The sequence below is a fragment of the Motacilla alba genome, chromosome 4 (assembly GCF_015832195.1).
Source record: "Motacilla alba alba isolate MOTALB_02 chromosome 4, Motacilla_alba_V1.0_pri, whole genome shotgun sequence".
In the NCBI taxonomy this organism is placed as follows: Eukaryota; Metazoa; Chordata; class Aves; order Passeriformes; family Motacillidae; genus Motacilla; species Motacilla alba.
In genome coordinates, this window is record NC_052019.1 from 31,841,434 (window position 1) to 31,854,695 (window position 13,262).

Genomic DNA, 13,262 nt, shown 5'->3' on the forward strand with positions numbered 1-13,262 from the left:
AGATAGAGTGGCACTGCCAGGAAGGCTGGTGTATCAGACAAGGCAGATTGAGCTATTGGTGTCAGCCCAAAGAATTTTCTTTCATTTCTATTGTTATGTTTGTGATTTCTGTAGGACTGGGGAAAAAAAAAAAAAAAAAAAGGATAGATTCAAGGACAATGGAAGCAGTTTTTGCCAAGAGTATTTCTTGAACAATCTAAGTGGTTGAGGATCTTTCCTCTAATAATTTTGGATCAATGGGGTATCTCCTCATGTTCAATTTGAGTTGAAGAATTTTCTTTCCTTTATGGATGCTTCTTCCTAAACCCTGTGTAACAGCTAACTAGTGAGGACTGTTGTCCCTAGACACCAGCTCAGGCTCTGTTAGCTTTTGTAAGAGCATTTGTATCAAAATATTGTTGTGCTGGAATCTCCACGGCCATCTGGGGCTTTGTGCAGACAGGGTGCTTACAAATGAATGTGAACCAAAGCAAATCAACATTGCTTGGCATGAATTAAATGTATTGCTAGGATCTGTCTCTGCCAGGCTAGAGACTGCTTGGCTCCAGTCCCACTCTTCAGGGGGATTGTCTGTCAAAACACAAGTTGGTATTATACAGCATCATGGTTACGTGGCTCACTAGTCCTTTAACCCCTCTCAGGCCTTACTCTTATTTGTTGAGTGGAAACCTGTAAATTCCAATTCTTAAGGCAGACTTTGAGCTCTGGTACCTTGCACCAATTGTCACTTATGCCACTGTCAGCTCAGATAGAGCTTTCTCCTAAGGGGCTGTTAAATAAAAGATTGCAACTCTTTTGAAAGGAAGGCGTTAATTTCTTAATGCCTTAACATGTCAAGAATACATATATTTATACCATCTCATGATGGAAGCCTGGCTTCTTGGTATAACCGCCTCAAAAACCTGGTCATCCTTTCAAGGTGAGAGTCCATCTCAGACACTTTACTGTCTCTTCTCTATTATCCCATTTCTTCATGGGCAGCAGCTGCTGTTGCTGCTGAGCCCTGCTGGTAAGCCCAGAGGCCACGCATTAGAGGCCAAGCCAAGACATCAATGTGAATGACCTCGTGGGTCTGCCAAGAGGTGCATAATGATATTTCCCTCTGCATTTCTGGACATGTTTCTGAGTTCATTCAACAGAAGTATGGACATAATAAATTACCACAGTGGCTTGGCCAAGACATGACACTACAGGTGGCTCCAAGCCCATAACATATAGCATGCAGTTTTTGCCATTGTGAAAATCCACAGTAAGCACTAGTAGAAGTGCTGTCTCTGAACACAAGTTCTGCAGGGCTACCTCCCATCCTGGAAATCCAGCCAGGAGCAGCAGAAGAAGGATGTGCACATTCCCCTCAGGAGGTGGATGAAGTGGCAGATCCTTGGCTGAGGCCCCGTGGAGTCTGGAGATGGCTGAGAAGAGTGGTGACTCTCCATAGGTGTGACACGCAGCACGTGCCATCCCTCAGGCCAGCAGCTGCCCACAGCAGTGCCCAGGCTGTCACGTCGCCCAGCAGCCTGGTGTGCAGCTGCAGCTCGTCCCTGCGGGCAGGGCAGTGGCAGCCTTGCACAGCCTGGGACACTGCCAGAGCATGGACCAACTGCTGGGTCACGCAGCCTCACGGCTTTCCCTCGCACGGCAGGATTGTGTGTTTTCCTTCAACATCCAGGCTAGAGCGTGCCAGTACCAATGTCTGCTCAGGGGGCCAGGACCTTTTGTCATCCTAGGGGACCGTGGTCCAGATTTCCCTCTCGTGGGCAGGAAGCTTTATGGATGGCCCCAGGGCTCAGCTGTCTCTGACACAAGGTATGGCACAGCTGTGTGATGTGACCCCAGGTTCGTTTTTGCTGAGAAAACTGCTGCTGCGCTGTGAGAAAACAAATTAACTACAGCCAAGCAAGATAAGAAAACTCACAACATAGAATTAAAGTTGTCGAGATGATGATAGCTAGCAATGCAAAGCTTCCAAAGTAAACGTTATGTGAAGAGGGATAAAGTCCTGAATGGCTAGGTCCCTATGTTGCTTTAAAGACCCCTGAGCTGGAGCTTAGAATGCTCCAAGTTCTTGCCTCAGGTTTAACTGATGTGAGGGTATCTCCCAAGTGCTGGACTCCAAGATGGGAATGGAAAAAGGGGCACATGAAAAAAAATGGGGAAAAAAGGGGGGAAAAATGTGGCTGGGCACATGAGAGAGGGGGAGATGTCCATGAGGAGTGCATTTAGTCCGCTGATAGGGAGGAAGCGTGAGGAATCTTACTGAAAAGGCGAACAAAAGCACAAGCAGCTGAAGGGCCTGTGCAGTTCTGCTTGGCTGCAGTCCTACTCCATTCTCTTCCACCTGGAATGACTACCTCGTACAGAAAGTCCCAGCACTCCTTCCCTGACAGGGCATCTTCTTTCTTGAGCTGGAAGCCCTGTGGGAGCAGGGCATGGACAGAAAGTCTCCAGCCATGTCCTGGGAGCAGTTACCTGCAGGCAGCAGCTTTGACTCATGGGCACCAGCACCCAGTACAACATTCTGCAAAGGGCAAGCCAGGACATGAGGAGGGTTTGCAAGGGGTAAATAAGTGTTTGGGGCAAACGGGGCTAAAAGCCGTCTTGCTGAGCTTGCACCAGCCCAGTATTTGGTAAGAGGTAACTGGACGTGCTGGATGTGCCATGGGGAGCTTTGTAAGGAGCAAGGAGAAGTTCAGATGCCCACACTGGGCTGGTTGCGAGCTATTGCAACCTTACCTAGGTGGAAACATTTGCAGAGGGCATTTCCCACAGTTAGACAAGGTTATGAATGCTATGAAATTCTTTTATTTGGGAAAAAGAAATAAAAGTAAAGCAAGTAAAGTACAGTTATGGTGTACAACAGGTGCTGGCATTGCATTAGAGGTATAGTTAGGTTTCTGTGAAGGAGAAGCACTTGGTGGTGACTCATGACTAAAATGTGAACACTTTTTCGTTTTTAATATGAAATTAGGCACCATCCAGCACTGAATATCTAAATAATCAACAGCCAGAAAATAAATGTATCAATTATTATCCAGCTGAAGCTAGATTTTTCTGCTGGTGCATCAGGAGCTGGATTAGTACCAGGGCAGCACAGAGGAAACCGAGAGGACAGGGACCTTTGCAGGGACTCGCATGCAGATAGAGGAGAGCCTGCTCAGCTGGAGCTCTGCGGTCCATCGAAATGCTGGACCCCAACTCACATATACTGCACCTCCCAGCTGGGGAGATGCTTTGTCTTAATCTCACTCCGAGTTCTATCAGAAGCCACTGCCGGAGAGATGCGAAGAAAGCCCGCGTTCGCGCGGCTGGAGATGTGAGGCTGCGTTTCAAAGGGTGCAGCCCCTCTCTGCGAGACCCCTGCGAGCCGCAGCCCCGGCGCGGAGCGGGGCCGGGCGGCCAGCGGGCTCCGCTGCGCTCCGTGCCGGCGGCGGTGGGAGCGCGCCGGGCGCCGCGGCCCCCCCTGGCCGGGGCCAGCGGGCAGCGTGCCCGCCCTGCCTCAGGAGCGTCTGCGGAGCGTCCGGAGAGGCTCCAGTCGCTTTTATGCTGGGTGTTCCCCATCGATGCGAAGCATTTTTTCCTGCGGCTGGGAAGGACCGAGCTCTTCCCTCAGCTCGAGGTTAATCATCTGCCTGCAATTAACCTGTGACCTCCCACGCCCGCGGCGCGGGGCAGCGCTGTAGCTTTAACGCGGGCGCTGGAAGCGGGAGGGAGACAGCAGCGCCGGGTCCGGCCAGGAGCCGCCGCAGATCCCGAGCCGCCGCCTGCCATGGAGAGCCGCAGCCTCCTCGCCGCCCTCCTGGCCGCTGCCCTCGCCGCCCTCCTGCCGCTTCCCGCCGCCTCCTCGGCCCACCGCAAGCTCCTGGTGTTCCTGCTCGACGGCTTTCGCTTCGACTACATTGATGACAGCGAGCTGGAGGGTCTGCCGGGCTTTCGGGACATTGTGAACATGGGGGTGAAGGTGGATTACATGACCCCAGACTTCCCCAGCCTCTCTTACCCAAATTACTACACGCTGATGACGGGTGAGTACCTGTGTTTCGGTGCTGTGATGCTCCTCAGAGCTGCCAGCTCCCTGTGCCAAGGTGGAAGGCAGCTCCCTGTGACTTGTTCTTCCAAAGAAGATATTAAAATAATCCAAGTCGTGCTTTTAGCTGGGAGTTTAAAAGCACTGTGGCATTACAGCCCAGAATAGTTTCTCTGAAATATGTTCCAAATTTGGAAATGCCTCCTGCAACTTAATTTTTTAGGTTCCCTTTTGCTCATCCAAGGTGCAGCTGGGTCCCTACCTGCTGCTACCTCAGCATCATGGCCAGCTCACCTGGTGCAAGCACCAAGGGGGCTACTGCATATACACAGAACATAGAAACAGCTGGGACTACACGGAAAACAAATACAGAGACTGCTCAGGGGCTTTAATAAAAATGCATGTGAACCAAGTGTGGCTACACTAAGGACTTATTTTCAATCAGCAGGTATATTTTGGCAAGTTTAGCATTAAATTCCTTTTTAAACTTAGTAGATTTTCTTTTTTCTTAACTTTGCTACAAGTCCTCATATCTGTAATAATTAAAAATAGCCAAATGCAAGAACAGTCAGGATTTTTGCTTTTCCTCCCCTGCAGTTTTTCAGAATGTCCAGGGGAGGCTTTCAGAAAATTGAGAGGACAGTCATTGTTTTTATGATGCTGATTTACTTTTAATCTTATGTGGAGAACACATGATTACAGTGACACTAGTAAAGTGCAGAGAGTAGAGCTGGGCCAATTCCTTCAGAGACAGACACCAAGGAAGCAAAAGTTAAATAAAAAAACCCAAACAACAGAACCCAATAAAACTGGTTTGGTTTCGTTTTTTTTTTCTTCTGGAGTTTCTACTTGGATTTTTCTCAGGAGTTAATAAATAAGCAGGAGTTTCCAGCCAATGAGGAGGTGTAAGAAAATCTTCCTCTTCTAAGATATGTGGCATCTTCCGCTATTCTTGGAACAATGCAGTGCGCAGCGATTCATATACTGCTTGCTGGGAAAGCAAATAGATGCCATTGTAAGACAAAAATCTGACATCAGTTGTGCCCAGCTTGTTTTGAAACTGCTTAACCCCTTCTTCCCTCTCAAGAGAAACACTTTTCTCTTGCTCATCTCTGATCGGAGAAGAGTATAAAACCATCACAGGGTTGGTTTTGATTCTTTTGCATTATTTGGTGCAAATATGTGAATGCAGAATAAATGTCGTGACAGAAAACAGACGTGTTCCACTCCAGGCCGTGTTCTTCAGGTGTATATAGGCAAACTCACCCAGCACTTCATAGGTGCAAAAAAAGAGAAATGGATGGAGCTGTTAAAGAGAGAAGAAAAGTGAGTGACATTTCACTCCTAACCACATTTAGTCATCATTCCTATTAAGTGTGTATACATAAAGTGAAGTCTATTATAAGCCTTTTGAAGAGTTTTGAAAGCCTCCTACTTTGTACTCAGAAAGTTTTGTTGTAAGAGATGAAACACCACTACTGGACTTTTCATATTTTTAGTAGAGTCCTTCAGTCTGAAGCAATAAGAGAGTCTGTGAGACCAAACCCAATCTTCTTGCAAGTCTCCCAGACTTTATGATAGAGATATCAATGTAAATACAATTTAATTGCAAACAGCAATTCACCTCCCTAACACATGAGTCACAGTCGTACTAAGTAGGTCAGGAACCAATTGAGGACTAAGTTTAGGTGATGAACATTGCCCAGAGGAAGATCCAAGACTGCCCTTGAGCCCTTGGGGTATGACATGACAGCAGGGTAAATCCCATAGCTGCACTGTTCTTACCCTTTGGGGCCATGGTGCCATTTCCACTGAGATTTTATGGGATAGTGGGGTTAGGAGTGCAGAGCACATAGCAGATGTAGTGTTAAGCTGTGTTCAGTCTGCATCCATTAAATTTGCAAAGCTGGGACAGGCTTTGGAGAAAATTCAGCATGGCAGTGTGCCACAAGGATCATGCCACAGTGACCTGCTTAGGGAGTGGCAAGCTGCTGTTTACCTGATGCTGCTGTATGGGCATGGGGAAGCTTTCTTACCAGCCATGCAGCCCCTCTGCTGCAGGCAGACACAACTGTAACTGCTTTTATTTCTGTTTCTTACTGGAATGTCTGGGAGTAAAATGCTGCCATAATTTATTCTGGGAAATCAGGAACAAATTATTCTTCCTGTCTTGTCCTACACTGCTGTTGCAGGAGCTACTAAGAAATTCACATTTTTGGTTTCAAAACATTGTATTTGTCTTTGTAGTATATCGGAGTCTTTTAAATCAGTTTAAGAAATTGCACATTCCCACCCCTGGCTTGTTCATAATATCCCACTTTGGGTTTTTTGTTGGTAATTTTTTTTTTTTTGATAAATCTCCTGTCCCTTCTTTCTCTGCTCATTCATAAGGCCTTATGGCTCCACATCCATTCAGGAGCATCCATGGTGCCAGGTCTTGGACAACATGTGCATAAAAGTGTTGTAGTTTGTGTGTCTTGCCTCTGTTCATTCTTGTGAGCAAGGCCTTTCCTTTCTGCCTACTGCCTTTCACCCCACATCCATGCAACCTTCATGACTGCAGAGCAGTGGAGTTGTTACCAAATGAGAGAACTTCTCCCTCATTTCTGTGGCTTTGGAAGAGCACAGTGGAGTCTGCCCCTCAGATACCATCACCGTTGGGACTGGTCAGTCTCCTCAGACATGAACTCACCTCCTCCTCCTGCCCAGACCTGCAGGCAGAGGTTGTGGAGATCAGCAGCTTCGACCCCAGTGCTCCTCAGTGCAGATGCCAAGTAGATGCAACCGTAACTGTTGACCAAAAGCCACATACCTAAAAGCAACTAACTCACCAATGCTAATGAGAACCACACCCCTTTCTGCTGAAGTGAGGTGTTGGGTGAAGCACTGACACAGCAGGACAAACAGGGTCCAGCCTGGTGAAATTTTGGAAGGAAAGCATGGAAAGCATGGACTTGCTTGTGGTCATGCAGTGCTGCAGGGCTATGGCAGAGCTCTTCATGGGTCCCCCTCCTGCTGCTATTAACCTGTGAGAAGATACTTGCTGGAGCTTCCCCAAGACGCACAGAAAGCCTAAGCCCAGAGCCTGCTTAGAGGTCTTTTCCTTTCCTACCCCAACTATGAGAAAGAAAACCAGAGCATAGAAAAATGTAAAATCACTAAGTAATTCAGAGTTTGGGATGAAGCTCCAGTCTTCCTGGAAGCCAGGGGATGGCATCAGGACTTGCTATTTGCTTGAAGAAGGGTAACACAAGATCCAAATCAGGGCTGGTGCAAAGGGATCTCACTGACAAGTAACCAGAGGAGCTGTTTTGTTACAAAAACCTGGTGCTGTGCAAGGTAGCTCACAGATGTGCGAGCTTAAAATCCGACTCTTTGAAAAGCAGTCTTCTCTAGCAGCTTCCAGTATGCCGTGTTTCTTAGTATTGGCTTCTACTGTGGCAGAAAGACTCCTTTTTAGGTGGTTGGGTTGCTTTCTGAGCTGCTCGACTGAATCCTACCTGGTGTGCTGGCTCTCCATGGTGCAGTTACAATATTGCAATTGTTGACCTGAAAAACATGAAATAGAGAATTAGGTAAAGGGAGATATTGCAGCTGTGACAGAGCTTTTGCAGGACTTTTTGTGTGCTTGGGAAGGGAGGTAAGGAGTCCAAATATATCTATTAAAAGGCTCCCTTAATCATACCATGTGCTGTTTGTTTTAGAAAGGAAGGAATTAAGACCACAAACCATCTTGGGTTGTTATCCTGTGGGGAGTTTTTAATTTTTCCCTTTCCCTGCTGTGGCCTGGCTCTGCAGGGAGCTCTCGTGCCAAGTTCAGTGGAAAGTCTGAGGTCTCCCCTGTAAGCACTGCAAGCAGGAGTTACTGCTTCAGAGCACTTGGTGCCACATCTGTCAAGAAAAGCTGCTCATGCTCTGGTTGGGTCTCCCTTAAGTGACAGCCTGCAGGTGTTGGAGGGATGATGAAGGACTCCCTGCAGCCCAGCTCTCCTGAAGTCTCCCCCAGCTGAGAGCACTCGGGGGCACCTCACATTTCCAGCCAGCATAAACATGAACAGAGAGTATCGCATCTGAGATAGAAATCCAGAAAGGATTTCTTTTCCAAGATTGTAACTAGAAATGAAGTCTTTCTGGCAGGTCTTCCATGTGGATGTGCCAGCTGCCTGGTTAGCTGTGCAGCCCTACATCCAAGAGTCATGTTTCACTTGGCCTCCATGGAAAGCAAAGGGAGACCCTGATTGCAGAGATAGATGGGGAACTGCTTGGAGAAGAGCCAGCAAGGAGCCTCCATGTGCCTCTTTGGACAGGACCTGATCTTAAATAAGTGGCAGAGGGGCTTTGAGGTCCCCTGAAGCTTGAGGGGTGGAGGAAAAGGTAGACCAGAGGACATTTCAGTCTCCTGCACCCAGAGTGAGGGCTGTGGCCTTTGCAGGGCTGCTCAGACCCGCTGTAACACAGTGATGGCACATTTGGGTGTTGTCTAAAATACAGGGGGGGTTTGTGGTGTTTTCTCAGCCACTGCAGCTCACCCCTACATGTGCCATGACCTCTTTCTCTGCATAGCAGTAGGGAATGGGGTGACATAGCAGAGCTTCAACGGATAGGTGACATCAAGGTCCACTCTGCCAGACTGAAGATTTCTCCCATCTTTCATGTTTCAACAATCTTCCATTCACTCCTCACTCTTGATATTGGCATACTTAACTGCTGAGGGGCTTTGGTGGATGATGCCAAAGTCTAACAAACAGTCTTCATCTGTTCTCCCCTGAGCACAGCAAATCAACATACACTGCACCCCATTTATTCCATGTTTTCTGGGAGAAAATACCCTTTGGGCTCCCAACCCTGGAATCCCCTGGAGTATGGCTGATGTGCACACATATATTTACTGTTTGCTGTGAGAGGTTTCCTGATTAAAAGCACAGCAGGTTCAGGCTCCTTCCACTCGGTACCTGAAGGAACCCCAGCCTGGTGATGTCTCTAGTGGATGCCTCTTTTCTGCTGCACAGTTAATGGCATCCTGACTCCCGCCTGGTCCAGAAAAGGATGCTGACCATTTCTGTTCAGCAGTTAAGCAAGTTCTTAACTATGTAAGCGATACCTGCATGTTTTCTGAGGAATAAAAAAAATGGAAGGATAGGACTACAATGGGGAAGTTTATTACATACACATGAACCAAAACTATCTCTACTTCACTGTCCAAGCTTAGAAAAAATCCAGAAGGACACAAAGTGCACAATGAGTGACAAGGGAAAATATTTTTTTCTTTTGGTCCTCTCAAACAGTTACAGATGCCAGCAGCAGCAGAGATTTAAATTATCCTGTTTGTGACATAAAGCTCTGAAATCAAGCCTCTTCCTTTTCTTGGATTCATTAGCTTTCCATTTCTAAAATTCTGTGTTGGGAAGCAAAGGAGCATGAGCCGTGGTAATACTGTTAACTTGCAGAGAAGGGGTACTATTCCAGCAAGAACATGCTGGAAAAGATAATGGCAACCAGGAGGATTTTCTTTTTCACATTCTTCCTCTCACTTTGTTTACTCACCACCTGCAGAAAGGCTGCAGTGCCAAGCATCAAGATTTTTCTCATTCTCACACAAAGTATTGCAAAATTCAGTGTTTGCTTTCTACCAGTTAAAAAATTGAAACACTTCTAAAATGTAGAACAGAAAGTTTTTTCTAACCCAAGTTCACAATGCTACAAATTAAAATACAGAGTTTCCCCCTCCTTATTAGCTCCAATCTCACAGCTCACAACTGGTGTACCTACTGCCAGCTGTTAGCTAAGTAGACATTCACATATCAAGGTATTTCTTAGCCCAGAGCTGAAGTCATTGCCAGAGGCTCATACTCTGTCAATGGACAGCTTTGTCCACTGTTCTGCCCAGTGCTGGGAGCCTCAGTGCCCTCAAGCCACACCCAGCTCTGGGGGTTCAGGGGTCCCTGAGTCCACCACAATTCAGGAGAACAATCAACAGCTCGGTGTCCTGGCTCTCCAGGGACACAAGACCTGACTTCCTGCAGAAGAAAGCATCTGCTAAGCCTCAGCTGGATGATTTATTAGCAATTTTTGTGCACCTCAGCCCTGGCCCCATGATGAAATGATTGAATTAAGAGTTTCAAGCTCTTACTAAATGAATCCCCTTTAGGGAAAAAAAAATAATGCTGTGTATAGCAGAGATTTCTTTTCTGTGCTTTTTGATGTGATCCTACTTGAATTGCAAAGTCTTGCCTGACACAGGCTAAGGTGTTCATGCTTTGGCTTTGTCTGATATTAGAGGTCATAAAAATTTGGAAAGACTTTACCAGCAAACTCCTTTGGAACATGAATTGTCCATGCACATCATGCAAGTACTGTTTTTACTTGGGGATCTGTAGATGGCAGGGCCACTTTGCCCAGGGCAGCATTCCCCTGAGACTTCTCGTGAGCTCTGGCCTTCTTTAGGCTACTTAGGGTTTAACACATGAGTTTGTTTTTTTTTTTTTACCCTGTGGTCTTTCTGTCAGAGCAGAGCAAGTGAGACCCATCAGGGGAACAGCAGAGCAGTGCATATATCAAAGCTTAGTTCCTGGGGACAGCAACTGATATATATCTGCTCCAGAACAGGAATATGGTGCTGGTGACTTTTAAGTCCTGCTTTCTTCATCCTTATGGGAGGCAGCATGAGCCGAGCAGAGCATTTCCCAAGCTAAGTCATCCAACTGTTTGCATGGAGGAATTTAACTCTTCCCCAGACTGTATAGCCCTGTGACAGCCTGTGCTTGCATCTGCCCCCCAACCCTTGTCACTTTCCAGAGAGTGGGGACATCGTGGTGGGACATGAGAGGCAAGGTCTCACCATAGTGCCAAGGCATATATATAATATGCATAGTACATTTAGCTAAATGCAGGTGCTGATTTTCACCATCATATTGTGGTGCCTTTGCTGCATTGGCTAGTAGACACGCTGTGGGTTCTCTGATAAATCTGGTTTGCTCAGTGCAGAGATGGCAAATGCCCCAGGAGCACACATGCTGGTTTCTGGATCTCACACACAGCCAGGGCAGGGTGCACAGCACTCAGCATTACTGTGCTGCTGCTGCTGTGGGTGGCCCAGTGGCTGTGTGTTCTGCTGGTTTTTTAAATTTCGTCTTTGTTTGGCAGAGATTCATTTGAATGCTGACAAAAGTGCCTGGAGACATGGGAATGTGCTTTAGACAAATGCTGTATGAAGTGTAGTGTCCAAGTAAGCTGTAGCATGCAGACTTGCAAATGCTTTTGCTGGCTCTCCTCCAGAAGGATACAGCAGTTATCATATTCTTAGGAACTATACCCTCTTTGTTTTCCTCTGTTGCTTGAGGAAGGAGTAATTTTTTACTACAATTACAGTGAGTTTAAATAGTGACATCTGTATGCTGAAATTGCTTTCTGTCCTGTTTCTATTTTTGAAACTCTTAAGATAACATTTGATTACGGAGGAAAGCTGCAGTAATGGAAGAAGTAATAAATTCTGAATGTTATGGTGACTGTCTAACACCATGTTGCTATTTTGATAATGATTCAAAAGAAGTACACCAAAGGTAGTTTTCTTAGGCTGGAGAAAATAAGTGAAAACGGGATATAAAGAAAAAGAGTTGGATGGGTGACCCAAAAGAAACTTGAGAAATGGCCTTAATTCTGTGTACGAGTATCCTGGGGGGAGGAGGCAGGGGCAGAAATTCCAGTTATTCCAGGGCTTTTCAATCTAGTGAGCAAGGCTCAGAATAGCCATGGTTGAAGATTAACAAAGGTCAAAAATAAAATTAGACATCAGGCATACTTTTGACTATTATTAACTGATGACAAATATTGGGACGAGTAGCAGAAGGAAGAGGTTAATTGCTTGATTATTGATGTCTTCCAAGGAGGTCTAGGATCTTTCTGAGACACAGGCTTCAGGTAAGCACACATGAGTGGCATTAAATGGTCATGTCTTTTGATGTTTTGCTCACCTGATCTTCTTTTCTGACCCCAGGGATGTCTGCAATGAAAACTGATGCCTTATAATCTTCTAGGCCTCTTTTTCAACAGTAAAAAAAGGATTTGGGAGTCCATAGAAAATTGAACTAAACTAATGTGGAGAACAGAACACTGTCTCTTGTATTAGTTCAAACACTTAATTAAATTTCCCAGCAATACTACAAAGAACAATTTCCAATCTCTTCCTTTAAAAAGTGGACAAACAGCAGATCTTAAGTCCTATAGGATCAGTACCAGCTAGAGCTCACTAATTCTATATGAAGACTACACTATACATCATACAGATCCCTAATATGTAGGTTTCACACTGATAGAGCTTCAGCACTGACCTGTAAGTTTCCCAGGCTGGCACAAATTGCCTGCTACAGTTTATCAGGTTGATAGATGTTTAGGAATACATGGAATTAAAGAAGCTGAGGTTGTCCTGTAAATTGTACAGCTGTGCTTTTGATGCACTATAGAGACTTCCCTTCTATCTCTTTTGAGACTTACAGAAAAGAGAGCACTTGGCAGCCTGAAGAGAACAGATTACTGCCCATCCAATCCACCAGTTCTCCCATATTAAACCTATTTGGGTTAGTATGATATGTATTGACTGCCACAAACTGGGACCATATTTTTCCTCTGGGAAGGAGGAAATGTTCTGCATAATTGAAATACTTTTTAGTAGGGAAGGAGAGTTCAAAATCCATTTCAAGATCACATGCTCCCAAAGTATACCAAGTTCTCTGCTTGAAATGACATCTTTTCAGAACAAGAATACCAAGGTTATTTCAGTTCTGATCACCATGCTCAGGCTCAAAATAATCAAAGCCTGTTATCTGGATCCTGCAATAACATGACTCATCAGCTAATGAGGACAGTGTCTATCACATGCTTGTCGTTGCTTTTTAAGATATGTAAATAAGGAACTTCCAGTACAACTTATTCTTCAAAATTTCTTTTCCCTTTTATGTTAATTCAACTTCAGAATAATTATTAAAATATAACATCTTCTGTTCTGACAATTACAAGGAGTAAAAGATATCTCTCAGTTATTATATAATAGTTTCTTGTAATATGAAGTTGCCCAAGGGCCCCTCAGTACAGTAAGAGGCCTGAACATGTCTGATGAAGTTATTCCTGTGCCCACAAGCAAGAACAAAGCGTGATCGTTACAAGAAAAAAAAGAGAAATTAACAATAATGGAAAATAACAGTAACATGTTTGCGTGTTTTTATGCCTGTTTGCTTAGGTTTTG

At 45.6% G+C, this 13,262-nt stretch overlaps 1 protein-coding gene across 1 annotated transcript in view; it reads left to right on the forward strand.

Annotated features, from left to right (window-relative positions):
• The first annotated feature begins 3,579 nt into the window (after window positions 1-3,579).
• ENPP6 (ectonucleotide pyrophosphatase/phosphodiesterase 6) overlaps window positions 3,580-13,262 on the forward strand; it is a 32,305-nt gene continuing 22,622 nt past the window's right edge. The window contains exon 1 of the mRNA XM_038136248.1: window positions 3,580-4,022. Coding sequence (XP_037992176.1) covers window positions 3,767-4,022 — 256 coding nt within the window. The 5' untranslated portion in view covers window positions 3,580-3,766. The remainder of the gene's footprint in view (window positions 4,023-13,262) is intronic.